Source organism: Lolium perenne, chromosome 7 (genome assembly GCF_019359855.2).
Source record: "Lolium perenne isolate Kyuss_39 chromosome 7, Kyuss_2.0, whole genome shotgun sequence".
In the NCBI taxonomy this organism is placed as follows: domain Eukaryota; kingdom Viridiplantae; phylum Streptophyta; class Magnoliopsida; order Poales; family Poaceae; genus Lolium; species Lolium perenne.
Window position 1 is genome coordinate 98997980 of NC_067250.2, and position 27080 is coordinate 99025059.

At 46.5% G+C, this 27080-nt stretch overlaps 5 protein-coding genes across 13 annotated transcripts; 2 read left to right on the forward strand and 3 right to left on the reverse strand.

The window, feature by feature from the left end:
* Window positions 1-461: 461 nt before the first annotated feature.
* Window positions 462-4483, forward strand: LOC127316521 (protein FAR1-RELATED SEQUENCE 5). 2 transcript variants are annotated; one of them, XM_051346941.1, is made up of 7 exons: window positions 462-879; window positions 968-1207; window positions 1532-1796; window positions 1890-2577; window positions 2673-3130; window positions 3222-3509; window positions 3610-4483. In XM_051346941.1, the coding sequence occupies exons 1-7, from the start codon at window positions 806-808 to the stop codon at window positions 4264-4266; spliced, it is 2670 nt and encodes an 889-aa protein (XP_051202901.1). In that variant the 5' UTR covers window positions 462-805; the 3' UTR covers window positions 4267-4483. The 2 variants fall into 2 exon arrangements, with proteins under 2 accessions (XP_051202901.1, XP_051202902.1); XM_051346942.2 differs by lacking the exon at window positions 462-879 and having other exon boundaries at window positions 1048-1207; window positions 1518-1796.
* Window positions 4484-8216: 3733 nt separating this feature from the next.
* LOC127316520 (uncharacterized) lies at window positions 8217-15631 on the reverse strand. 8 transcript variants are annotated; one of them, XR_007860468.2, is made up of 3 exons: window positions 14021-15631; window positions 10269-10323; window positions 9833-10169 (listed from the first exon to the last, which is right to left on the reverse strand). XR_007860468.2 is itself a non-coding variant. In XM_051346940.2 (2 exons), the coding sequence occupies exon 1, from the start codon at window positions 15485-15487 to the stop codon at window positions 14060-14062; it is 1428 nt and encodes a 475-aa protein (XP_051202900.1). In that variant the 5' UTR covers window positions 15488-15630; the 3' UTR covers window positions 8217-8888; window positions 14021-14059. The 8 variants fall into 8 exon arrangements, 5 of the variants coding, with proteins under 5 accessions (XP_051202900.1, XP_051202898.1, XP_051202896.1 ...); XR_007860469.2 differs by having other exon boundaries at window positions 10269-10318; window positions 14021-15630; XR_007860467.2 differs by lacking the exons at window positions 9833-10169; window positions 10269-10323 and adding exons at window positions 10398-10592; window positions 10744-10866 and having other exon boundaries at window positions 14021-15630.
* Window positions 8545-13499, forward strand: LOC127316519 (toMV resistant protein Tm-2 netted virescent-like). Its single transcript, XM_051346935.2, has 3 exons — window positions 8545-8805; window positions 9937-10151; window positions 11090-13499. Exons 1-3 carry the CDS (start codon window positions 8545-8547, stop codon window positions 13224-13226), a joined length of 2613 nt encoding a protein of 870 aa, XP_051202895.2. The 3' UTR covers window positions 13227-13499.
* A 748-nt stretch (window positions 15632-16379) lies between the features above and the next one.
* LOC139833216 (protein ALP1-like) lies at window positions 16380-17711 on the reverse strand. The gene has a single exon (XM_071823414.1). It carries the CDS (start codon window positions 17707-17709, stop codon window positions 16390-16392), a length of 1320 nt encoding a protein of 439 aa, XP_071679515.1. The 5' UTR covers window positions 17710-17711; the 3' UTR covers window positions 16380-16389.
* Window positions 17712-22155: 4444 nt separating this feature from the next.
* LOC127316518 (uncharacterized) lies at window positions 22156-25941 on the reverse strand. Its single transcript, XM_051346933.2, has 11 exons — window positions 25664-25941; window positions 24792-24886; window positions 24315-24372; window positions 23993-24187; window positions 23760-23836; window positions 23559-23641; window positions 23335-23386; window positions 23113-23181; window positions 22946-23032; window positions 22751-22815; window positions 22156-22656 (listed from the first exon to the last, which is right to left on the reverse strand). The coding sequence occupies exons 1-11, from the start codon at window positions 25809-25811 to the stop codon at window positions 22479-22481; spliced, it is 1107 nt and encodes a 368-aa protein (XP_051202893.1). The 5' UTR covers window positions 25812-25941; the 3' UTR covers window positions 22156-22478.
* Window positions 25942-27080: the final 1139 nt, after the last annotated feature.

Below are 27080 nucleotides of genomic sequence, written 5' to 3' on the forward strand. Positions count from 1 at the left end.
AGGGAGTATCATCTAATTTAATGTACGGAGTATGTTCTTTGGTCCCTTGAGCTTATTTGACCGTCTCCAATGCCCTGCAGGACGTTACAAAACATGGATTGATGGATGGGAAGACGCCCATTGATGTTGCCAAGCTCAACAACTAGAACGAGGTCCTCACGCTGCTTGAGAAGGATGCGTTCCTGTAAATCGCTTCACTTGGCTCCCGTGGAGACGTGGACTTTTAGTTCCATCATACTTTACATTCCTTGGCATTGGTCGGATAGTCATCTATACTCGAAACGTCAGTTTATTCTTTGTGTAAGAGAATCTGCTACGTGTGCTAGCTAAGCCTGCAGGCATACTGGCATAGGTTTAGACTGTTTACTGTCTGGGGTGACATGTGTATTCACTTCGTTTCTATTGATTTCACCAAGTAATCAAGATCGTTGCATTTTCGCTATAAGAAGCGGCGACACACGAGCTCGCCTGCACCTGGATACCGATTGGGCGAGCTAGCGTATTGGGAGGTGGGCCTCGGTCATTACCTTGGGCTATACGGGGCGTGCAAAATGGATCAAGCGTACCGCGCGTCGTATTGTACAAGGTGGGTCCGATAGGAGCGCTGATGGAATTTGGACCGAGACAAGGTGGACCAGTGGTACAGTCGGACCGGTTTCCTTGTACCGATGGCACAGAAAAGAACAAGGGCGTCATCGCCATCAGCTGCGCCACGCGGCCAACGGTCCTAATTTAATGCAGATGCAGACTCCTTTCTTCCTCACCAGGCTGAGCAGATCGAAAAACGAGCTACTACCTCGCGGCGATGAACGAACCAGAGCAGATTGGGCTAACGGGCATCGGCGCAGGAATCGATTGTTTTCTCCAACCAGTGGAGAGGTGAGTTCGTCAATGCCAATCTCCTTAGCTGTCCGATAATTGCGTTTCTTGTTCGTCCTGTACGGATTATACTTTACCCCTATTTTAGGTTACCAATCTTCGCCGATGCGGTTGGGGAGAACACACCAGGCCTTGGAAGTACATGGAGCCATGGGATGTCTTCTCATGAAGTGGAATCTGATAGCTCAGCCATGGCGGATATTCGCTGGACTGCGGAAGTGGATTTCGGCAGGCGGCGTAAGGGCCATAACTCTAACAACCACGGGCCAGCTGATTCACAGGAGTCCATAGACGGTCTTAATCCAGAAGCTCCTGGATGGATAAAAAGGTCAGTGTCCGTAGCTATTTTATTTAAACGATTTTAGTGCTGACCTTTTCAGTAATTAAAGGCCTGTAGCTTACCAAATGAATTGTTATCGGTAATGCTGGCTCGACACCAACTTAGGAATTTGTCCTGAGCATCATCGAGGAAAACATGGAAAGATGTGTCATGCACATTTACGGAACTATTCGCAGAATAGATAGAATGGCAGGTTCTTTTTTTGATGTGAATAATTCCTTAATTAGCATTACGAAACTATAATTGCATAGCATATGTTTTGTAGCCTGATGAACCGAGCTCACGCCTTTAGAAAAAGATGATCTATCACAGGGTCCGAGCTGCTTCAATGCCACCCGACAGGACACCTTGCGCAACACGAGTTGGGGCGCTTGAGCAGTCAATCCGAGGGTTCGCTGAAAGGAAATCCCAAGTCGTGGTATACCCTGAAACTGGGATGACCTTTGATTCTATTGGCGAAGCCTATGACTTCTACAATCTCTATTCTTGGGAATATGGTTTTGGGATAAGGTACGGCAAAAGTCGGCTGAATGTGGAGAGGACTAAATGCATGCAAGAAATAGTATGCGGATGCTCGGTGAGTCGTCCGACTTTTCTCTAGTGAGGTTGTTTTGGGTAGTTAGTGTTATGTGGCTGGTTTTGGACTGAAATTTGGTAAAACTGAAAACAGGGGAAGCCGAAGAGGACAAACACCCGGTCCTGCAGGTGCGAGTGCCCTGCCATGATTCGTTTGCTCCGGACAGATGACAATGGTTGGTATATTAGCGAGCACCGGTCTACGCACAACCACTCGTTGTCCAAGACTTGCGGTGAGCTAGTGCATTGGCCATCACACAAGCACATTGACATTTACACAAAAGATCTGGTAAAGCAGTTGAGGGAGAACAATATCAACATTAGCAAGGTGTACAACATCATCAGCAGTTTTTTTGGCAATATGGAGAACGTACCATTCACAAAGAGGTCCCTGAGAAGCTTGTGTGGACAGAGCCGGAACCAGGCTGATGATGACGTGAAGAAAACCATGGAGGTCTTTGCGGAGCTGGGAGCAAAGGATCCTGATTTCTGCTATCGTGTACAGCCAGACAAGGAAAGCCGTATCAAGAACCTTATGTGGACCAATGGTACAAGCAGGGATCAGTACAAGTATTTTGGTGATGTGATTACTTTCGACACCACGTACAGGACAAATCTATATGATATGCCTTTTGGGTTATTTGTCGGTGTAAACAATCACTTTCAGAGTATTATTCTAGGGGGCGTGTTGGTTCAGGATGAGAAAGTGGAAAGCTTTGAGTGGGTCTTCGCTGAATTTGTCCGGATGATGGGAGGGAAGGCACCAAGAACAATACTGACAGGTTAGTAATGTGTAGTATTAGCTTGTATGTCTGGCCGGTTTTATTTGTCATTGCTTAGTGTGCTAATTTTTCTTCTCGCCAATGTTCTGTTGCAGATCAGAACCGAGCCATGGAGATCGCGATACGAAACGTCTTGCCGGATACAACACACAGATGGTGCAAGTGGCATGTGCTGAGAAAAGCTAACGAGTGCCTTGGTCAGTTGTACGCGAAAAGAAATGAATTTAGATCTGACTTCCACAAAGTTGTGAATCACATGCTAACGGAGGATGAGTTTGAGACGGGATGGCAGTTATTGATTGACAAATACAGTGTCAAAGATAACCCATTCCTAACACAGATTTATGAAGTTCGTAAAAAGTGGGCAAAGCCATATTTCAAAGGAGTTTTCTGTGCCAAGATGACGAGCACACAGAGGAGTGAGAGTGCAAACCACATGTTGAAGTCGTATGTCCCTCCAGGATGTGCAATGCACATGTTTGTGAAGCAATATATAAGGCTTCAGTTTGATAGGGACACTGATGAGAGCTACGAGGAGAAGATGACTAAGATTGTAAGCATAACTAAGTTTGTGGCTCTAGTTTTTCCTGTGCCAATTTTTTCACCGATGGAAATTTAATTATTACTTCTTTTGGAAAATGCAGGGTGGAGTGGTCCTGAAGACTAAAACATTGCTTGAGAGGCATGCTAGCAAGATTTACACCAGGGCCATGTTCACACAGTTTGGGAAGGAACTATACGAAGCCAGTGCTTATGAAGTAACGGAAGCTGAGAAGGATAAGTTGTATGTTGCCATGCATAACCAGGCTGATAAAAGAGAAGCGTGGTGCAGGGTGTCATTCAAAGTGCAGGTGGTAGATAATGGAAGAAAATTTGTGTGCGAGTGTGGAAATTTTGAACATACGGGTCTGTTGTGCTGCCATGCACTCAAGGTATAGTTTGTTTTTCTTTTTTGTGTGATTTCCTGTTAAGGGAGCCCGATGGAAACAACCAGCTTTACTAATGTAGTTGTGTATGGAAATGATTAATTAGGTGATGGAGTATTTAAAGGTTAAGGAGATACCTCCAGATCACATTGTGAAGAGGTGGACGAGAGATGCAAGAGATGTGTTGCCTGAACACCTCCAGCTGTATCAGCGAGATAAGAATGCAGCTCGGTCAATAACTTTTAGGCACTCGAACCTGTACGTGAATGCAATGGAGCTTGTTAGAATCGGTGATGCCAATGTGGCAGCGTATGAGAAAGCTATGGAAATTTTGAAGAATGGGATTGTGACAGTGACACCACTAAGCCTTGAAAGGGATGGTTTAGGTTTGGAAGACCGGGAGGGTGCCAAGGCACGGGACCGTACGTCTGAAGGAAATGCGGCCTATCATAGTGAGACAGAGTCAGCGGCACCAATGAGGCTGTCCAGTCTTTTGGCACCAATGAAGAATCGAAAAGCGGGAAGACCAACGACGAGTCGTGACAAGACACCTTATGAAGATATCAGCAAGCGTTCGAGATTCTGCAGTATTTGTCGTAGTAGAGGTCACAAGAGCACAACATGTCCCCAGAGAGGCGACATGCCAAAAAAACCGAGGAAAGAAGCTAGGTGTAGTCAGTGTGGTTTGACAGGTCACCGAAAGAACGCATGTTCTAAACATTCCGCTGATGTCCTTAGAGCTAATGGCGGTGTTATCATGTAAATCATCATTTTGCCTGTCGGACGAAAAAATTAGATTGTTCAAAAAGAACTTCATTTTACATTTAAATATTGTGGTACTGGGCTGTGTTGAAGGCTGTGGTTACTGGTTAGGCAGTTAGGCACTGTTTGGTGTCCACAGATTGTTATATCAACTATAGGTACTTGGGTAACAGGAAAGTGAAAACACCTACGGGTGTCTTCACAGTTTTTCAGTATAAGATTTGGATGGTACCCAAACAGAAAGAGGATTGATGCTGGTAGTGCTGTTCTCGGATGTTGTGGCTGTAGACCTGTAGTGGACTAGTACAGTCTGGAGATACTTTTCTCTTTGATGCTATGTTCTGTAATGGTTTTAGCAGAGAGTGGTGCTGCAATGGCGAAGAACTTTTTTTTTTCTGAATTGGAGATGTGTAAGCCCCTTAGTTAAAAACAAAGGATATTTGCAGGTGCCTTTGCTCGGATGAGAAATAGACGAGAGAGCTAGAAGGAGAAGAGAGCAGTTGGGAGTTCGCAGATGTGATTTTAATATACACGAACGAACCGGTCGCCAGTTCAAAAGTTCAGTCGAACGCACTCTTCTCTCTCTCCCTTATCCCTTCGCTCCAGGCGATAAGGCAGGCGACCAGGGAGGTTCCCGTTCCTCGCTCCGCCGCGGCCAAGTCCGGCGGTTCCCTCGCCCTCCGCCGGCCGCTCCGGCGGCGGGAGGGTGGGGGAACCCTGTGGCTTTGGTCTCGGCGTGTAGATAGTAGGAGGAGTGTGTCGGGCGCCGCGGCTCGGATGGGGACGACGGCGGCGCGTCGGCGAATAAGGTGGCCTCGATTCTCCTCTTCTCGTTGCTCTTCCTTGGGAGGGCGGCGAGGAATCGATGGTCCTTTGGTGTCTAGCTGTGGTCGGCGAGGCGGCGGCGGCGACCACGGTTTGGACTTTTGTCCTCCGGCTTCATCCCTGCCACGGCGACGCCCGCTCCATCGTCTCCGTGAAGCTTGTGAGGTGGGCTCCAGGAGCTCTGGGAGCCTGGGCGAGGTCGGCGGCTGTTGCTGTGGGAGGAGGTCTGCAGGGGAGGGATCTGGTTTCCTTCGGCGAGATGTGCTCACCTGGCCAGATCCGGGGTGGATGGAGCTCGGGGTGAGTCCCCGGCTGTTGGTCGTTCTGCGTCAAGATCCATCTCCACGGAGATGGTGGCTACTGCGGCTCGTTTTTGCCTTCGGGCATGGAGCTCATCCTGCTCCTAGGGTTTGCCACTTGGGCGCTGTTCTTCTCCGCCGTCTCTGCCGGCGTTGGAGGACTTTGGTCTCCGGTGGAAACGAGGAAGATGGCGGATCTACAGCGATAGCTTCTGTATCCTCGCTGTTCTTTTCTTCTTGTATTTGTAATCGTACCTGTACTGTTTTCCTACTTGGTTAAATACAAGTTCTACGCTTTCAAAAAAAAAAAAAATATACACGAACGGGTCAGTGGCGAATAAAAGCTTTGTTGTGCCGGTGGTACGCAGTATCACATAACGCGGTACAGAATCGGAGACAAACTTGTACCGCCTCGCCAAGTAAATGGGTCCAACGTGCAGCTGTGTGGCCAGCATCATGAATACGGTAGCTAACAGGGGAATACATGACTGGAATACCGAGGCCCACTTCCCAATGTGCCAGCTTGCCCAATCGCTGTCCAGGAGTAGGCGAGCTCGTGAGCTCCTTTGCATTTTCGCTATACCTGTGGATTTTAACTAAGATGCCAACGGGTAGGGTATGGTGCTGGTAAAGCAATCACGTACATACATGTTACTATCCGTACTACTCACTTCGTACAGTTTTATAAGATGTTCCATTTTATAGGTTCACTCACTTTTGTTTGTATCTATTTTATTCTTAGTGTGTCTGTTCACTTCTTTTATTTTGTATCTAGTCTGGTTTAAAGTGTTCGTAAAATATTTTATATTAGTGAACGAAGGCAGTATAACTGCATCATGGGTACTCATTTTACATGCTCATTGCAATCACAGATATAACAAACCACACGAGTAACATGACTAACCAACTAAGTTCACACTGGCAGCTGGGTTTCTAGGGTTGCGTTTGGGGATCAGAAAGCAGGTTAATCCATGTCAGATTCCTAGCGAAGCTCCTCGACAAAAAAAAAAGATGGTGCCATCGTCATACTACACATCACCAAGGACTAAATTAGGGAGTAATCCCCATACTAAGTAGGCATGAGAAGCTGCTATAAGCATTTCGGAAAAAATAACACATATGTTGCAATTTTAAAAGACGTCCCCACCGAAATGCAAAATGTTTGCGGACGGCGGACCACCTATGACACCACAATCCTCTAGCTATGCAAGGTAGTGTTGCCCCCAAATTCCACCTCAGTCGCTCTACCTCCCCCGTCCATGCTGCCCGACCGCCGCCATACCCTGCCGGCCGCCCGCGCCTCCTCTCTCGCCGGCAACCCACCGCCACGTCACGTAGCACTGTAGCAGGCAGCGCCGGCCATGCGCCCCTGTCTGCCCCGCTCTGATGGACGCTGACGAGGAAGCTAAGTGGATTCAGTATGAGGAGGAAGAAGGAGCAGCGCTTGCTCTAGCTTAGCAAGAAAGAGAGACAGAATGCTCAAGAAAGAGGAGTGCAGCAGGCAGCACCCCGCCCCATCACATCTTGCCCATTTGCCCCGCCACGCCCTGCTCCCCTGTCTGCCCCACTCTGATGGACGCCGACGAGGAAGCTTAGTGGATTCAGTATGAGGAGGCAGAGCCAGCAGCTTAGCAAGAAAGAGGACACGCCAACAACAACAACGCCAACAACAGGTTGATTTCTTATTTTTACTTCAGATTTCGGTTTCATTTTTTATGTGTACTTGTCTAGGGACTAGTAGTGTGTAAGAGATTGCTCAAGATTGATTTCGATCTCAAATGTTGTAGGACAATGCACAATCAAAAGTCTCTGAAATCTTTGATCTAGCAAATGTCGTTGCCGATCCTAGAGTTCAGAGACCAATTGATGAATATGAAATCCTTGAAATCAGAGATAATATGAGATGGGCTTATTTGTCAAGAGGCTGTAATCGTTTAATTGGTCATAATTTTCCCAAAACAAAATTTGGTCAATCTTCGAAACAGAATGGGGATGCTTGGCTCAATGATTTGATGATTTGCTATGTTGAGAAATAGATATTTGCAAAAATTGATGACAAAAGATTATGCTACGTTCCATTCCTACCGTAACCGTAGAGGTTATCTTCCTCGACAGTTTCGACTTGCCATAATTGATACAAATTAATGGTATCATACTATCTTATCAAAATCAAAATGTAGCTCTATTTTGTATGATCTTGTTCTTGATAGTCATTTTGTAATTGTACTTGATGAAATATGCAAATTAAATCAATTTTGATCTTTTTGGTTGAATACACTTCTTTTCTGTCAAGAAGAATTTTGAGAGCTTATTTCTCCGACCTAGCTCTGCTTGGGGTGTAGATACTCTAAGCAATTTGGGAGATGGTATCTTCTTGGATTGGGATCCGAAGATGTTCTCTGAACCGCTGTTGTTGAATTTAAGCCTATCTATGGAAGTCATTTGAGACAATTTTGCACATCAGGCTGGCATCCCTACCAAAGGACTGCACCCTTTGGTGATCCTTGTTTGCTGGGAAATCTGGAAGAATAGGAACGCCACGTTTCCAATAAAGGTTGACATAAGCAGAATCAAAGAAGGAATAGCATTGATCTATGCGGGATACGAAGGGGGCTTGATCAACTTTTCGCTTAAGAGTCGGGTTTTTTTTTGTGATAACGGATCACTAGCCAACATGATGATTAGAGGTTGAGTGTTAACATATATATAAGACACGAACCTGTTTATACAGTATATACTGCTAATGTAATGATTCCTAACGTGAGCCCAGTCAATAGTAGAGATACCGTGCGCTGCGACTTACGGTGTCCGCCACATCCACATGGGCTAGTGGTCAACTGGCCAAGTGGCCATGCTCAACAGCCCTCGAGAGAGCTAGTTGTTGAAATTAACTTGAAATATGCTAACAGCCCTCTAGAGAGCTAGTAGTTGTTATTTAGTATGCAAACCGACTTACTAATACGCTAAACTAGACGTACTTGCATTGCTTGTGCGGCTGGCTGGTGAGTGATCCACCGACTATGGGTTAGGTCCGTCAACGTGCCCACCAAGGCACTACCTAGCTATATATACTATACAGTAATACTTGCAGTTTATGCTCACTACCTGTTCACCAGGGTTGGCTAGGGAGTAGTATTCAGGTTAGCGTTTAATCCATGCCGTACGGCGGCTACGGCCCGGTCATGGCGCCGGCGGAGCTCTCCCAGCGGGCTGCACGTGAGGACGAGGCGTCGCTCCAGCCCGGCGAGGAGATGGCGCTGCTGCGCGACCGGCTCGACTCGCTGCGGGCGTACCTCCGGGACGCCGACCGGAAACGCCGGGCCGGCGACGGCTTCGGCCGCGACTGCGTGCGCAGGACGCGCGGCATCGCCTTCGACGCCGAGGACGTGCTTGACGACCTCATCTTGCACCGCCAGGTAGGCGCCCTCCCTTTACCCACCTTGACTTGACGCGCATCTCAAAGCATGATCCTGCATTCCAGATCTAGCTCACTCTAGAGCTAGTTACAAATTAATTTGCACATGACACCTATTAGTTTTCAGCTTTGAAATAGACACGCTTAATAGAACGCAGGATAGTTTTCATTCTTCAAAAAACTAAGGATAATTTTTTTTTAAGTCAACTATGTACAGCGGCGTTATGTTTATATAGGTCCTTCTGTTTCCTAAATGTCCAGCATAAATAAGTTCTGTTAGGACCATATTTTGGGTGCTGCTGTATGCCGAGCTGGTCGGCGCGGAAGCCGGTTGCCGCACACCCCGCGCCCGGATTACTAAACTGGGCCGCAGCCCAACATCAGGTAAGCTGGTTTTTTCTTTTTCGTTTCTTTTTTTTCTGTTGTTTGTTTTCTTTTTTAAAAGAATCTTTTTTAAAAATCTGAACATTTGTAAAAAAAATTAAAAAATCAAATTAAAAATAAATCACTTTTTAAAAAATCTGAACATTTTCAGATTTGAACATTTTTTAATTTGAACAAAAAATGTATTTTTTTTCTATGAACAATTTCCGAATTTGAACATTTCTAAATTTGAACAAAATTTATATTTGAACAATTTTCGAATTTGAACGATTTTCATATTAGAACAATTTTCAAATTTGAACAAAATTCAAATTTGAACAAATTTCGAATATGAACGATTTTCATATTTGAACAAATTTTGAATTTAAACAGTTTTCATATTTGAACAGTTTTCGAATTTTCGTAATTCTCAAATTTGACGTTTTTTGAATAAAAACTTTTCTAATTTGAACAAAAGAAAAAATAAACAGAAAGAAAAAGAAAAATAAAACAGAAAACGGAAAAAGAAAAAAGGAAAAAAAAAGAGAAAACGAAAGCGAAAAAGTTAAATGGGCCAGGCCCAATACCCGACCAGGGGTGTGCGGCAACCCGCATCGGCACCGACCTGGTCGGTGTATAGGACTGGCCCATATTTTGGCCAACAATGACACTACTACAACTCTTAACAAGTTGATGAAACATACACTTCAGAAATGTTTGCTTGTTTGTTACTCACATGCACACTGTTTTTTTACCTGGTTAATTACAGGTATCCCTAAAAAGTCAGGAATACCAAAGCTGGAGAACGCCCGTGAGATACTTCACTGGCTTCATTACCCAGATCATTGCTCGACGTGGGTTGTCCGGTCAAACCGCAAGAACCAAAGGCATGATTGACCAAATCTCAGAGAACCAATTGTACGGCAGGGCCGAGGATACACCGTCGGTTACACCGGCATCTTCCACCACAGCCATCGCAGCATGGTACGTTACCCCTTTCACCTTGTGTTAATTAAGCATATAAGTAATTCTATGTTAGTGTTTTGTGCGAAATTATAAAGAGCAAACTCCGAATGGAAAACAGAACTTAACATGCTTCACCTGAAGTTTTCCAAAATTGCATGGGGGCTATAAACATCCTATATAACCACCTGGTCTATAAAAAAGTAGAAGCCTACATGATAAGTAGCCAAAGAAGGCAAATTTTCATGCTAAGACTGGACAATCGGATAAATAGCTCTCCAGCTCAATATGAGTCAATCATATCACGATAGATGAAAGTAGGTACAAAAGCTCCTTTAAAATCATGTTGCGGCTTTGCTGACAAAAAGGTCCCTACAACCATCAGGCCTCCATCACAATCTAGCACTTCTCCAGTCGCTGACGCATAGACCAATTCTAGAACGAGTTCATGCATATATTTGCCTGCAGAAGAGAATTAAGTTCTCTTTTGAAAGTAGGGCAACATTTCTAGAAAATCACGGTGACTAACATAGAGCCAAGCCCTAACCAGGATATATAAGAGCACTGAAATTTTTGCTTAATCCCCTCAATCAAGACAAAAATGTTAGCAAACCTTCGAGTATATAAGTTAGATGCCACTGCCCACTGGTCAATTTGCCATCCAATATGAGAAAAATCACAGTAAATTAATGTTCTCGTCCTGCACGAGGAACATTTTGAGTTGCCCCTCCAAATCCTGTTAAGCAGATGAATGTCCTCAGTTAAAAGAACCATCTGGGTTTAAGCTCTTTCTGGAATCGAATTTGGGTTCTTGCATATTTATTACACTACCATGGATTCCTGTAGTTTTTGTTGAAAACTATTCCAAGTATTCTAAGCATGAAAAATATCTAAATCAAGGAAAATATGTGTGGACATTAATAAAATACATTGATTGTATCTATCTACTCAATGAACAGGCAGGCTGACATGGAGAACACTGTGTTTGACAAAGACCTGGAGATTCTCAAACGTATGCTGGCCAATGAATATGAGGATAGCAGGCACCAAAGGTTTATCTCCATAGTTGGGGAGAGTGGTGCCGGAAAGAACACACTCGTAAAACTTGTCTGCAACCAGATATCTACAAAGATGGATGTTGTAATCAGGTGTGACATGCAGCCCGGTTCAAGCATAGGGGATCTCCTTACAAATGTGTACCAAATGGCATTGCGACAGTCTGCAGATCAGTGCTATGAGCTGGAGGTGGAAAAAGCAGGAATTGACAGTATCGGTGACAAGATCCATGGTTTGCTTAGTGGAAAGAGGTACCTGTTGATTCTGGGCGGGACATCCTCCAAAAGCACTCTCAACTTCGTGAGGGCGAGCCTTCCAGACAACAATGGCAATGGCAGCCGTGTGATGCTCATCTTGGACACCGCAAGTGAAGAGGTCGCTTGTCATGCTAATACCATGAATAGAGAGGGCTTCAACGGAGTACACCTGATGACCCGATTGGATCAAGAAAAAAGTATGCAGCTATTCTATTGGAAAGTGTTGAGGAAAGCACAGTACGAGCCATGGTTTTTGGCCTACGAAAAACGGAGAAGTCAGGAGCAGGAGGTTTATCAAGGAGGTTACCACTCAATGAGAAGAAATCAGAAAGAGGAGGAGCAGGAGCAAAGAGATAACAATGTCCAGAGTTCTGTGCATAATGTAACAGGCGGATGTCCCATGGCCATCGTTCTCCTAGCCGGGCTTCTCCGGTTCAAGGAGAATCCGGTCCAGTGGGATGCAGTGATGCATCCTTCAGGGAGTTCCGGCTACCACTACCAGCAGCAGCAGCTGGGCCGGACAAAAAGGGGGATGGAGACCATCTTCTGGACGAGCTTCGAGGACCTCCCTGACGACCTCAAGTCATGCTTCCTCTACCTCGCTGCCCATGACACATGTCAAGATGCCAATGAGATCGTTCAGATGTGGATAGCGGAAGGCTTCATCATCAACAAGAGCCCGTACCATCGCAAGACTCTGGAGGAGGTGGGCCACGACTACTTGAAGGAACTGGTCTTGAGATGCCTTGTCGAGCTGGAGGAGACGAAACCAGACGGCAGCGTCGGGCTTGTTAGAGTTCACAGAAGCATCTTGGGGTTCCTGCAGTCGGAGATCACCGAGGCTGGCTTCATGGAGATCGTCCACGACGTCGACGTACATGATGTCATTGTGCCATCACCATCGGTGCGCCGCCTCTGTGTCCACAGTGACAAGAGCACGATGTACACCACCCACCACAAGTTCCCTAAGCTGCGTTCCTTTATATGCCAAGTAGATGAGAAGCGTCACAAGGAGGCTGAAGCTCAGCAGCGGTGGAAGAAGCGTGTGCACAATGATCTCAAGTTTCTGCGCTGGTCCAAGTTCCTTCGTGTACTCTCCGTGAAGGGACTGAGACTTGTGGAGCTGCCGGATGAGATTGGTGACATGATCCACTTGAGGTACATGCGCCTCGACTGCCCAGACCTGCGCTGCCTCCCGCCGGGCATTGGCCGACTAATCAACTTGCAGACGCTCAACATAAGCAACACTCAGGTCGAGGAGATTGACCAGAGTTTCTGGAAGATCAAGACGATGCGGCATGTGCTCGCAAAGAGCCTTGCGCTTCCTGCAATGTGTGATGATAATGATGAGGAGGAGGCTGGCAGTGAGCTACAGACGCTCCATGGCGTAAAGCCCGTTGCCTCGGGATCGGGAGAGTGGAGTCCATTGGACAACAACATGACAAGAAGCCTACGGTCATTAGAGATGCACGGTTTCGAACACGTGAAACACGGAGGCCCTGCATTCGAGGCTGCTCTCCAGAACATGCATCTCCTTCGCCACCTGAGCCTGCAAGGTGACGACATCCCTTCATGTGTCTTCACCGAGCCAAGCCTCCGATGTCTGCAGACCATGGAGCTAAGTGGGAACGTGAAGTGGGACGACATCGTCCTCCCAGTGACGGATCGTCCTCTTCGCAAGGTTCGACCGAACCTCGTTCAAATCAAAATGAATGATGGTGCTATCTCTCACATGCCACAGAGCATCAAGCAGCAACTGAAGGAGATACTGGTCCAGGGCTAAGTAACAGAAACTGCAGGTTCCTCTACCTACTCAATGTTCATGCAAATTGCCTTCCCTACCGATTGTTTTTGTTGTGATTTCTAAGGATCTCAAGCAGCGAAAAGAATTGGTGAAAGAATAAGGTGTTCTGTGTTTTATCCTTTCAAATGTTCTTCAATGAAACAGTATGTATTTAATTTGGTTGCTGATTTGTCTTGTTTGATTCAAACTGAAACTCTATCCATTCATGTTGGTCTGGTGTACGCCAACTGGTTATGTATGTCAAATGAAAGCAAGAAAAAAAGTGAGTACAAATGCGTCCATCAGTAGTTATTACTTTCTTGTTAATAAGCATACAGAGCAATCTTGGACCGAGTTAGTTTTGTGTCCATGACATTGTGATGCAAATTCTGGATGTATTGCCAAATCTTAATTTGTTGTGCATTGAGCGTGGATTTGCTTTCATGTGCTTCTTACAGCAATTCTGAGGTAGATGCCCATAACACCATGTAGATGCTAAAGCAATAAATCATGAACCAATCATAACTACCATGTGTTGAAATGAACTGGAGAAACACGAACTATATAGCCAAAAGGACATGATAATATGAACTAGTAGAATATTTCCTTACAGGAAATGAACAGCGACTAGTGCTAAGAAACTAGTGGGTTGAGGGGAACAAGTAGTCTTAGCAGAGGCACTGAGCTTTACGTTACTGATTGCCAAGATTACCCCTCAAAGTGATACTGACAGGATCATCTACATAAATGCAAAGCTAGCAACAAAATTCAGAAACGATCTGTACAAGACTCACTTGAGAAGAGTATGCCGTGTTTCCCAAACAGCTTAGAAATCAGCGGTGCACCTCGACCATTTTCTTGCCCTTGAGGAAGACCTCCCTGTCCACCAGCTCGCGCATGTAGCCATCGAACTCCACGGGGACTCCACCATTGAGCCTCTTCATCTCCACGAACCACTTGCTGTCTTTCCTCCAGAGGCCCTGGAAATCATCCAGGTAATGCAGGTTGCTGTATTTTGCCTTGAGCGCCTCAACCAAGACCATGCTGATCCCCTCTCCCGCAAGATACACCTGCCGCCCCGCATCAACACTCTCCTCGATTTTCCGCCTGAGGTCCTCGGCATTGGCATCAGCATGGACTGAATCGAAGTCCGGTTGCATGCTCGAGATGATAGCATCGACGATGCTCGTCAGACTTGGTGCCAGGCGTATGGCACGGCGTGGCGGGGAGAGCACGCGCTCCGCCTCGCCCTCGCACACACGGTACCAGTAGTTCCCCGGCTGGACGTCCCCGAATTTCCTGACGACGAGGATGTCCTTGGCCTTGGAGAACTTGGTGGGGGGAACCCTGGTGTCCTCGACGAGGCGGAGGCCGAGCTGGCCCTGCGCTCCCCACCTGTCCCAGTCCTCCCAGAACCGCCTTTCCTCGACGATGCCGGCCACGGACGACCGGAGGTGGTCGACGTCGATGTAGAAGGCGAGGCGCTTGCCTTCCTCGGGCATGCCGGCGGCGGTGTAGGACGCGGCGAGGCAGAGGGTGAGGTCGAGGACGAGGGTGCGGTTGAGGTAGCGGGCCTCGGCGAGGGCGCAGAGGAGGCTGCGCATGTAGTGCGGCATGGGCTTGCAGCGGTCGCCGCCGCCGTGGTAGGAGAGGTAGGCGGCGGCGGCGAACTGGGAGCGCGAGAGCGGGGGCGGGGGCGGCGCGGCGGTGGTGGCGTTGGTGACGCCGGGGCGGGGCTTGCGGGCGTTGGGGCCGGAGTGGTAGTCGCCGATGGAGAGGACGGAGTAGGTGCAGGTGCGGGGGTCCCGCGCGATGGCGAAGCGGCGGTAGTCCTTGGTGGTGGCGGTGGGGGAGGCGGTGGAGGCGGAGGAGTTGGAGTTGGAGCGGGCGCGCCAGGCCATGTCGCAGGAGGTGGAGGGCGGGTCGCCGGGGACGGGGCGGCCGAAGCGGGCGAAGTGGACGGCGGGGAAGGCGTCGATGGCGCTGCGCATCATGAGGTGGAAGAGGCGCGGGTCGGCGCAGTCGAGCGGGGAGGAGAGGTCGCAGGAGGAGCTGTCGTCCTGCTGCTCTTGGTCCTCCTGGTGGTGGTGCTGGTCGGCGACGGCGAGCGGGGGAGGAGGGGTGTAGATGGAGATGGAGAGGCTGAGGGGGAGGCGGAGTAGGGTGAGGAGGAGGAAGGCAATGAGAGCCATGGCGGCGACGGCGTGGGCGGAGGAGGGGAGGAAGCCGCCGCGCCCAAGGAGCGGCCGGCTCGGGTCCATGGCGACGGCGACGGCGACGAACGGCAGCGAGATCTGGTCCGGTTCTGCTCTGGTTCTGGTCCTGTATCTTGTACAACGGGTCCTGGTTCAAGGAGGGTCAGTCAGTCTACGAAAATGCAGACTGCCCACTGCCCAGGGAGTGGCAGAAATTGTACAGGCCCTGTAACTTGTCAAAGGAAGCATGGTTCAATCCAACCATCTAAAACATCATCAGCCAGTAAGAGCATCCCCACTCGTTGGCGCTCCCCACGCCCATATCCGGCGAAATTTTCGTCCGGATTGGAGGAAGATTTGGCGTGGGGAGGAGTAGTTTCCCAGTCGTGTGCTCCCCAAGCGGCGTTTCTCGGGAAAAAAGAGGATGGCTCGGGGAATCCGGACGAAAGAGGAGACACGTGGGCGTGGGCGGTTGGTTTAGCTTCATCCGGTCCCCGGGAGACCCCCGGGAAACCGAGGATGGCATGGGGAGTCCGGACGAAAATAGGCTTAAATCCGGACCAAAACGAGGAACCGGGGGCCTGACTGGGCCGTTTTTCGCCGTCCGGATGAAAAAAAGTGGCCGTGAGGGGCTCTGTGGGGAGACGAGTGGAGATGCTCTAAGGCTGGTGCCAATGCACCACTACATTCTCATCCGTCACGTCAGCTTTTTCCCTCACTCTCACTCCACTCTCACCCCACTCTCACCTCACGGTGCCAATGCACAGGCTATAGTGCCAGCTTTACTTCTCTCTCCTCCACGTCAGCTTTTCTCTCTCTTCAACATCAGCATTTCTTTTTCACATTACAACAATATAAATAATGCAAGGAAATTATTTTATTGAACTAAAATTGTTACCGATTACATCATAAAAAAATTACATAAAAATTTGAAAATATTACATAAAATTTTGAAAAAATTACATAATCTAGGAATTAGCCCACACATGCTCAATCAAATCATGCTGGAGCTGTGTATACATCGGTGACTCCCTCATTTCGGTGTCCATCTGAATCCTGGCTGCTAGGCTTGGTGGTGCATGGTGGTGTATTGCAGGGCCGACATTTGAAGCAACTGTCTCATAGATGTTGTCCAAATTTGTACCACGCTCATCGTCGATGATCATGTTGTGCAGAATGACACATGCACGCATGATCAACCCAAGAGTACGCCTCGAGTAGGAGCGTCCCGGAACTGCTAGAATGTTGAACCTAGACTTCAGCACTCCAAAGGCACACTCGACATCTTTGCGCCAAGCTGATTGAGCAGCAGTGAACACTCGATGATTTTCACTTTGTGGAAGAGTAACACCTTTCATGAACACCGGCCAGGAGGGGTAGATGCCGTCGGCAAGGTAGTAACCATAGTGGTACTCGTGTCCATTCACCGTGAAGTTCACTACGGGTGCTTCTCCCCTAAGCACATCAGTGAACAACGGCGACTGGTTGAGTACATTGATGTCGTTGTTGGACCCGGCCACTCCAAAAAAGGCATGCCAGATCCAACGATCATACGACGCCACGGCTTCTAAGATTATGGTAGGGTGTTTGATGTCTCCCCTTGTGAATTGACCAGCATGAGCCACTGGGCAGTTCCTCCACTGCCAATGCATGCAATCGATGCTCCCTAACATGCCCGGAAAGCCACGCTCCTCGGCTTTCGCTAACAGACGTTGAGTATCCTCCACAGTTGGGCGACGGCAAAACGTCTCCCCGTAACAGTCAATGATGCCTTCACAGAATCTATCTAGACAATCTGATGAAGTTTGTCTAGCTAACTTAAGCCACTCATCTATCGTATCTGCAGCGGCTCCATAAGCTAACAGACGCAAAGCCGCAGTACACTTTTGTAGGGGAGAAAAACCAGCACGGTTGAGAGCATCAACTCTTTGGGTGAAATACGGAGAGTATTCACCCAATCTATCCACAATGCGCAGAAAAGGGGATCGCCTCATCCGATACCTTCGCCCAAAGTAGCTCGGAGGATAGTTGCAGTCGTCGGCGAAGTAGTCCTCGAAGAGCCGATCGTGGGCACCCAGACGATCACGCCTGATGAACTCTCGGCGGCGTCGACGTCTTGGCACCACCTCCTTGTTGAGCATCTCCTCCTCATACTCCTCCTGGAACTGCTCGATCATATCACCCTCCATTCCGTCGCTCGAACTGCTGCTAGACGAAGACATGGCGTTGAGAGGAGTGGAAATGGAGAGTGGAGCTGATGAAGTGAGGTGTGGAATGAGTGAAACCATATGGGGGGTATTTACAGGGGGGGTTTGGCATTTTTGAACCCCAACGGCTAGCTGAGGTGGACGAATCAGATCGCGCCACCTCAGCTAGCCGTTACACACTACCGTCCGCCTCTCGCCCGCTCTCGCCCGCCTACCGCCCGCTCTCGCCCGCCCTCTCGCCCGCCCCTCTCTCGCCCCGCCCCGCCAACGCTGCCGCCTCGCTACCGCCCCTCTCTCGCCTCACTCTCGCCCCCAACGCAGGCGTTAGCCGGGCGGTAGCGGGCGCTACCGCCGGGCGCCCGCGCCGTCGCCTGCCGCTTGCCTCTCGCCCCTCTCTCGCCCCGTCGCCGCCGCTAGCGCCCGCGCTGCCGCCCGCGTTGGCACCAGCCTAATGGAGGTAGTACTCGTAACATCGATTTCCTTCTGCCGAGTCGAAAATGTTATGCGCGAAATCGTAGCTGAAAGCATGTGTTTTGAGCGACCTACAACTAAAAGATATCTAGTAGATATAACTATATTATCATCAATTAATATGAATCAAAGTAAGTACTAGATTTAGGGCTTGTTTGATTTTAAAAAAAATTCAAATAAATCTTGTAGAATTTTTACCTATAGGATTTCTTCTATAGAGCCCGTTCGATTTGAAAGATTGAATCCTTCAAAGTACTTGTGGATTGTTTTTCTATACCACAATCTTATAGGACTTCTAACAAAAGGTTAAATAGTTTGAAAAAAATTCTCTCTATCTATAACAACTAGTTAAATGCCCATACGTTGCCACGTTCTTTTAACTTTCTTTTATCATAGAAAATGATCGCATGAAATAAATGCAACAAATATGAAATAACAATACTATAATACCAGTGGCACGGATCAATAAAGACACATTTAAACATCGGTCTAAAGATAATTCAAGTCATCGTCCTTCTCTATTATGAAGAGACAAAACAAGCCATTTTAGCAATGATTTTAACCTGCGACGCGAATGAATTGCCTAGACGACATAACTTTCAAACATTGTAGAGGTCGTCAGCTCTAAATTGACAAACCTAAATTTCCTTAATTTGCAGAGGCTTCTTTGAGGAAAACTAAACTTGTAGAGACTCTAATGATATAGTTGAACCGAATGTTATAAGGATTTATCAGGACTTTATCGCTAGCTTGTCATCTAGAGGTTTACAATAACCACGCTACTGCTCTTGAGCCTATTGGTTCTTTCCACATGTTTTCCTAACCATGAACGAATAGATACTTTCTAAGGATTTTTACATCTTTCTGTACAGCCAGGAAAATATAGCATGGAAATCTCGTGCTCACATCTGAGGACGATGATGATAAAGATGCTTCAGGAGCATCATAATGGAAGTTAGAGTGTCTTCTTCTTTATCCTTTCTTTGACCTAGTCTGGTATGTCTATCCTGGAGGAGATATTATCTCCTTGCACATTCGCCATTGTTGATATGTTGTCGGGCTGATCGTGTCTAAAATAATGGCCTTAATGGTCGAGATGAGACAAAAAAAAGATCAAATTATTTTATACAACAACATAAGACTTTAAACCTCAAGTTTTTTTTATTTACTCGAGACAAAATAGCACGTGGGTCCTCGCATGAAGTAGCTTGCTTCAAATTGAATCATCGACTCATTGAGAAATTTTGTTTTCAAAAAATTAATAAATAAAGAGAAATGGAAAAATACACTTTCTTGTAGTGACATAACTTCCATGAGGCAGCACACTTTTTTTTAATGCACTATTTGTATCTAAAGGGCATCTAGTAAAAAAATGCACATTACCTCAAGTGATCAGAGCTAATTGAAAGATCAAACACCTGGGAAAGAATGAATATACGATGATGTATTAGGCACAAAGTGATGTACCGTATGATTCAATTCATTCCTTCTATGCATTCTTATCCACCCAATTCCTTGATGCGCTCCTGAATCTCCTCCCATTGCTTGATAATGATATTGATTTACCAAAAACAGTACAACCACCTACCTATTCATGCAAGATAGATTTGCATTTGTTCCACCTGATTCGACACCTCAGATGATCTCTACACCCTTCTCCTTGAGATTACCGGGCTGGTATAGCTGCAGTAAGAGCCCATCCAGCTTATATGGAAAAATCGTGCTTCAAAATTTCTTAATTGGAACACCAACAGTCCAACATGTTTTTCGTTCATAGACTCCTCACATCTGCCATAGGAAGTAGCAAAAATAATTACAGATATCTCTTTCAGAATTTTCAAACTATATAAAAATTTGACGGCATTGCACATGATATGATTAAAACAACAGCGTGTATTAGTTAACCTGAAGTTGAAAAAATCGTCTCATATCATTTATACGTGTATGGCAATGTGGATTTATTTCCTGCTTCTCCCCTCAAACAAAAGAAGAAAACTGTATTCAAAATAAGGTAGTTTACAAGCCAAATTTGGCCTTCACAATGCTATTATAAATTAAAGCGCATATACTACGAACACGAATATTTAAGAACTATTTTTTATCATAGTACGGTTTCTGCATTTGTTAGCACGCACCTATGAAAACCTCTATTAAATTAGTTCATGGAAAATTGCAATTTCCAAAAAGAACATTGTAAACGTCAACATGCTGGGGCCTAAGCACTGAACACTAATCCTGTAATCTTCCAGCCGAAATGTGTCTTACATGTATCGTACAGAACTGAAAATACTCCCTCTGTTTACAAAATTTGTCTAAGATTTATCAAAATTTAGATATATCTAAGTACTATTTAGTGTCTAGATATATCTGAATTTAGAGAAATCTCAGACATACTTCATGAGATGTATGGAGTAGTAGTTTTCTAGAGAAATGAATTTGTCGATCTCCTCTAAACCATTCATAGCATTAGCGTAAACAATAGACAATTAAATCATAACTGAACCATGGCATACACATGTGTAACTCAAGTTATGTCTCTCTCAAAAAAAAACTCAAGCTGTGTCCGGTTTTTGTTCATTACGGGTGATCCCAGTTAATGAAAAACTGCAATTGTGAAGGCAACAATAATCATGTGCTAAGAAATTCGGTAATTGAGCTGAACGGCATGTACCTGCAAGAAGTTTGCACGATTGTACCCAACGGAGAAACACGGCGTGGATGCAAGGTGCGTGCCCAGCGGAGAGGCCAGGATGCTGCTATCTGGCGGCGGGGACTTGTTCAACTGCGGATGGATGACGCCATGACGGGCAAGGGCGCGCTACGTCGGCCCTCTGGTTCAAATTCTGATGGATACGCGAGGACGTGGCGAGGATGGCAGCATGTCCGAGGTCCTCGACATTGTCCTCGATATATGACAACTACGCAAGCAGAAGGGCCAGATGCCGGCGGTGAGGCTAGGCCGCGGTGGATGATGGTAGGGGCGACGGACGATGACGATGATAGGGCAAGGACAGTGGTGTGACTCAACGCCACCCTGCAGGAATAGATTGCATAAATACTAAATAGAACATCAACTGAGAATCACATTACCTTGATCTAATGAGGTGGATGACATGATCTATAGTCGATCGAGATTGTCAGAGTAGGGATATGGTGAACCCATCAGCCAATACTTGAGGAAGATAAAGAGGTGGCCTGGGGGTGGAAGACATGAAGGAGTTCGTATTTGCTAGGCGGGGGCGATGGTGAATTGAATTTTTTTGTCGATGTGGCAGTGTTGCCGTGTTTAGCACAGAGGGAGATCAATGATTTTGGGAATTGAGATTTGGTATGGGTTTTTTTCTTTCTACAATTGATACGGTAGCATATTTGATGCGGTAGCATATATTCGGTAGTATTAGAGATATTTTGGGAAGTAAAGATTGATTTGATATGGATAGTGAGCTAAAAGAAATAAAGGCAGACCGTGAGCGCAGAGGGTTTGATCAATTAGATCTCAATTACCGTGTTAGAATGGCTGCGAGATTCTTTTCAGGGCAAAGAAATATATTTTTCCAATTAATTAATTGATAGCGTGATTGATGATACCATAATTGCGCTGTCAGAAATTAAATCGGACGAATTGGAGACCGTCAGATTGATTGAACGGCCAGGATCTTTTCAATGACGACCACCAAAGTGCGTTGAGTGTCAAACGACCAACTCTCATTTAATAGTAAAGACTATGTTATGCACTCACTCTCTATAGAAATTTTCTATGGTTCCTATGCTACCATCTCACAACTAGTTGTACCAATTTTTAGGTTCCTTTATCATTTAATAGATTGAAGTTCCCTAAAATTTTGTATACACAGAACATTTGCAATCCTCTATTTTTCTCATTTCTCTACTTTTTCTATCCTATGAATCAAACAAGTCCTTAGAATGTCTTTGGCGAGCAGCATAAAGAAAATGTCCTTGCGATCTCCACCATAATCTTTCAGGACCATGGGATGAGCATGGTGTTAATGTGCCCACAAGAATTGGGAGGACGAAAGCCCTGCGGAGATCATGATCTTGGGCTTGGCAAGGTTGCCGTTTCTTCACAAGGATTTTCAGTTCAAGGGCCAAATAATCCTCCACCATACATTGGATGTATATATTCACCCAAAAAAAATTAAAAATGCATATACGAATTGTTGCACTTTCCTATGCAGGGACGCGTGGTTGCTACCTGGATATTGTCTGGCCATAGCATCTCAAAGAAAAATAGTCAAAATTTTGTAACAAGATGAGAAAGCCGACTATCACGAACCGAACGGTTTTCCCTTCAACTCTACAGATAAAGATTTCCTCACCGAGAATTGTTACGTCTGCCTATTGCCGTATGCCCCTACTGCCTAATTCTTGGAGGGGCTGCCTGCTGATGGCAACTCCTTGTAGGAGATCTGGTCACGGTTCCCGGCAGCAACGGAACTTCCCACCGGGTTCTGCATTCCAGCCTCCTCGTCCCCTTCCCTACTGTGCTCGTCGCTAGCTCCAACGACCTGCGCCGTTTCCTCTGCCTCCTTCGAGCTCCTGCGTGCGACCAGAGATCTTAGAGGTGAGCAAATGGCCTATCAGAGTGCAGTGCAGCAGCACCAGATCAAATGGAAAGCAAATGAGCACTTACCTGTAGGAGTAGATCAGAAGGCCCCCGACTGTGCAGCCAAACGCAATGAAGTACATCCAGTCGACCTGTCCATGCGGAAACAGCATGCGATGAGTATAGTTTATCGAGCTTCATGCATCCACATGTTTATGCAAAAGTAAAGGTGACAATTATCAGTCCGAGATTCTCAGTTGTAAGGAATGCGGCCGATCAGACCTTCTCATGGTAGGCAAATATGCGGATGAGAATAGCCCACATGTCAGAAGTCAGGAGTGAGAGGTTTAGCATGGTCGCCCCACAAATCTGCAACATGCAAGGAAATGTATGATTATCAGACAATTCTGCCAGGATCATCAGGTAATGCTCAACAGTTTCTCCAATACCTTCAGCACTGTAGGTACAGTTGAGTATAACAGGAACATTGCTAGCGCAAATCCAAGAAAAGGGAGCACCTGAAACAGTATTAGTGGGCAAAGGAAGTGGACTTTAAAAAAAGAGTGTTGATCTATACTTTATATACGGTGAAAAGTAATATATTTTTCATTACAAATGTTCTTTGTATACAAAATTTTAGGGAAATTGAATCAATAGTGAGAGGGACTTACTGCACCAGCATTCCATTTAATAGATTGAAGTTCTTTTCGCTCAAGAATACTTCTGTAGTATTGTCAAGGAGAATAAAATGGAATCTCAAAAAGGAAAAATAATGCAGTACGTGATCAGTTTATCAGAACTGATGGATGTGCTGGAAATCATGCAAATGCTAAATGTGATTGGATCATTTTAACAGAATATTATCAGATAAACTAGAAGAATAATCCAAGGATACATCTGTATGCCACTGACAACTGCTCCAAAAAGTCCCAACATTGCCATCAACTCAATCCTGTTGTTCTTCTTGACCAGATACTCCTGAAATATTGGGGAGAAAACTGAGTATCTACAACAAACAAGTGATGAAATAAATCTGAGATGCAATAGTAAAACAAAGTAAACTGAAGTGTTTAGTGTGGCCAGGATTGCTGGTTACCTCAGCAACATTACTGCAAGCATAAAGCATCGAGCCAAAAATTATAAGCAAATCACCTTTCAAAGGGTTGGGTCCTTCTGCAAGATATTGCATAAATAAATTTTATAATTTTGACAACTGAGCACACAAATCCAAAGATTTTATAATGTATTAGTAATCCTAATTTATGACATAACTTCCTGAAATGTAGATATGGAACAGTAATAGCTTGATAAAAAAAAGTCTATCCTTACTAGCTCGATCAGAGGCATGGACGTCCGAAAATACTACTAATATAAGGCCAACCACACAAACTCCAACGCCTATGAACTTCCTGAGTCCATATTTTGTCTTCAAAAAGATCCATGTGAGAAGAATGGCACATGGAATTGTCCAGCAATCCAGAAGCATCACACTCGTCAAAGATGTGTACTGATAAGACTTCACAACTGCATAATACTAAAAAAAATAAGAAATGCATTTTGTTCCCCAAAATATGCTAGCATGTAAAATCCACATCGACACTTAGCGGCACATATGCAAACACTAAAATGTTCAGTCGTGTTAATTACATACCAATATAATTAGCTTCAACGTCAATAATGCCAAGGATCAAGTAGTAGTACCATTTTGTCTGCACCAAAAGAAAGTAACAAACTTCAGTTATGTCCTCATGAGCAGAATTTAACATGATCGTGCCACTTGTTAGCATTTTGACAACTTGTGCCAAGGAGAAGAGTGTAAGCAAAACTCTTAAGAACAGAATCAGAATAAGCATAAATCGTGTTGTACATGCATAGAGAAAGGCGGCAATCATAGGTCCAGTCTAAAGGGATAAGATGTGCCAGCTCTGTAGCCTACAGTCATCAATCATTTATGAGGAAAACAACACAACACAACACAAATCAAACTATACTTTACCTACTAGTAGTCAGAAAGAACAAACTAGCTTAGACGTTGCTCATATGCTGAAAGGTACAGGTAGGAATCCCTGATTCTTTTCACACCGGTATGCTGCAGAGATGATGAACAGAGAGGATGGTGGATCATTACCGTGAGCGGCTTTCGCCGGTAGAGGAGTATACTGCCGTAGACAAGAGCGAGGAGGATGTAGTTCAAGAGGGACTGCGATGTTGGTGCATTGATGCCTGAAAAACAATTGCAGTGTCAGTCCCAGTTTGTCCCATACGTGGCATGCTAATACCTGTATTAAAACTTTGGCACTTGAATTTAGTCAACAATTATCTCGGTTCTGCACTCCATACTACTACTGTCTGAAGACTTTGGCACTTGAATATATTAGTTTAAAGAAAGTGCAGCATCCTTCTGAAGCAAGTTGGTAACAGCATCCAAACTGACACAGAAGAGCTCAAATAAAATAAGAACTGTTTCTGTTTTTTCTTTCCCAGGGAGGCAGGGATGGTGATTTGTTTAATCCCTAGAAACTAAAAGAGGAGAACCACGCAGCATCAGATGTTGTAAACTGTAAAGTCCTGGGAAAGGAGTTGAAGCCCATATTTAATCGAGAGGCTCCAAAGAGTCCCTTTTCCTGTCGAGCAAAAGCAACGGAACTCAGCAAAACGAGGTAGGCGACCAATTAATCTAGGGGGAGAGATTCCCCAACTCTTGCCTCAGCGCCACTCAAATAGTCAAAAAGAAACAATCTTTCCGCAAATCGCCGTAATTGGAGAGAAGAGAAGGGAAAAAACAATTGCAGGGGCTTTTATCATCATCCAGGAGAAAAACTAACAGCGGCATAATCTTAATTAAAGAACAATTACAGACATAGAAAACGAAAAGGACGATCCCAAGCACTCGTCTCCCGTAAGCCGTCACCCGGCCAACGGCAGCACGTCCGTCGCCGGGCATGCAGGGAGACGCGCGGGGAAGGAAGGAAAGGAGGAGGATGAGACGGATGAACGCACCTCGGCGGGCGAGTTCGGAGGAGGAGAAGCCGGTGGAGGTGATGAGCAGGGAGACGATCTGCCCCAGCGCGAGGGCCAGCAGCACCTCCCGCCGCAGCCACCTAGCGCAGCAGCCACCGCCCTTCTCCTCCTCGGTCGGCGCCGCCATCCAACAAGATGAGTCGCAGCAGCTGCCGCGCCTGGTCCTCTGGTGTGGTAGGAAACAAACAGAGTTCAACAACAACAGCCGTGCGGGCCTGCGTTTGGAGGGATTATCAAGGGCGGCGTCACAGACAGAAAAAGGAAGGCCGGTATGGCAGAAGAAGTAGGAATCGTAGGGTTGGTGATCGAGTCTGACGTCTCGGAGATTCTCACTCGTGCCAGCTCCGGAGGAGTAGGCCCGTAGGGGCGAAAACGGTAGTCATGGAATTAGGGTGCGTGTGCGTTGATACATGTAAGTGTATGTGCGTATGTATGAGCGTCTGGGTATGTACTGAGTTTCGCAAAAAAAAATCTACAAAATTTTGAATACGGAGCAATTTTATGGGCGAGCTCGTCTAGATGGCTCTTGGGGATGGCTATCTTCATTCCCTCATCCTTCGTGGGGTTCGATGGTTGGACCTCCGGCCTCGCGTCGATAGGCGGAGCAGGCGTCACGCTCCTGGTTAAAGAAGCACACGTTACCGAGGTAGCCCGCTCGACGACGCGGGTCAAACGCCCTTGACCATCTTCACGCATATATGGCGAGAGAATGAAGCGCCGGCGACAGATCTCGGCGCACTGCTCGCGGCCCTCGCGTGGGACCGGAGGCACCGACACCCGCCGCGAGTAGAGAGCCAACCTGTCGGAAGGTTGACATTCGGCCAGGGCACCGCGCGATCCTCGTCGAATAGTCGTCGTGCATGGTCCACCGAGACCTAGCGGCGGTCCTGCTCCTTCTTCTTATCCGCCCGAGACGAGCTAGCCTCGTGGGCATGCTTGGTCTTGCCGATGGGCCATCCTTTGCCCATGTGACAAGGTATTAACTTGTCAATACCTACGGATTATAGACTAGGGTTTAGTTGGATGTAGAGGACAAGTAGATCTCGAAGGTTTCAGCCGAAAAGTACTCGACGAATATGAAACTAGGGTTGTGTTAACAGTAAATTCCATCCTTTCTTTGTCCCTCGACTCCCCCTTTGTCGTAGCCTAATCGACGGTACCTCGGAGGAGGGATCCTCACGAGGGGGAGAAGAAGTAGGGGCCATAGGGCGGAGTGCTCACGGGACGGTGGTACGCGAGTTACCCAGCTTCGGAACACCTGCACGATGACAGGGCCTACTGCTGCTTGTCTGGAATTATCTGGGCGCTTTCGCGTTGTTACAATGAGTTGTGGTTGTTCTGAACGTGCACGTGAACGTGAACGTGAACGTCAACATGAACGTGCCTCTAGGGCTCC

What these genes read in the sequence shown, in the direction of transcription:
- LOC127316521 (XM_051346941.1), top strand. Translation starts at nt 806, where the DNA reads ATGAACGAACCAGAGCAGATTGGGCTAACGGGCATCGGCGCAGGAATC. An exon ending in TTTCTCCAACCAGTGGAGAG is followed by an intron (nt 880 to 967) that starts GTGAGTTCGTCA and finishes CCCCTATTTTAG; the next exon opens with GTTACCAATCTTCGCCGATG. An exon ending in AGGAGAAGATGACTAAGATT is followed by an intron (nt 3,131 to 3,221) that starts GTAAGCATAACT and finishes TGGAAAATGCAG; the next exon opens with GGTGGAGTGGTCCTGAAGAC.
- LOC127316519 (XM_051346935.2), top strand. Translation starts at nt 8,545, where the DNA reads ATGCCGTACGGCGGCTACGGCCCGGTCATGGCGCCGGCGGAGCTCTCC. An exon ending in ACCTCATCTTGCACCGCCAG is followed by an intron (nt 8,806 to 9,936) that starts GTAGGCGCCCTC and finishes GGTTAATTACAG; the next exon opens with GTATCCCTAAAAAGTCAGGA. An exon ending in ACCACAGCCATCGCAGCATG is followed by an intron (nt 10,152 to 11,089) that starts GTACGTTACCCC and finishes CTCAATGAACAG; the next exon opens with GCAGGCTGACATGGAGAACA.
- LOC127316520 (XM_051346940.2), bottom strand. Translation starts at nt 15,487, where the DNA reads ATGGACCCGAGCCGGCCGCTCCTTGGGCGCGGCGGCTTCCTCCCCTCC.
- LOC139833216 (XM_071823414.1), bottom strand. Translation starts at nt 17,709, where the DNA reads ATGGTTTCACTCATTCCACACCTCACTTCATCAGCTCCACTCTCCATT.
- LOC127316518 (XM_051346933.2), bottom strand. Translation starts at nt 25,811, where the DNA reads ATGGCGGCGCCGACCGAGGAGGAGAAGGGCGGTGGCTGCTGCGCTAGG. An exon ending in CCATGCCTCTGATCGAGCTA is followed by an intron (nt 23,837 to 23,992) that starts GTAAGGATAGAC and finishes AATATCTTGCAG; the next exon opens with AAGGACCCAACCCTTTGAAA. An exon ending in GTTGTCAGTGGCATACAGAT is followed by an intron (nt 23,387 to 23,558) that starts GTATCCTTGGAT and finishes ACAATACTACAG; the next exon opens with AAGTATTCTTGAGCGAAAAG.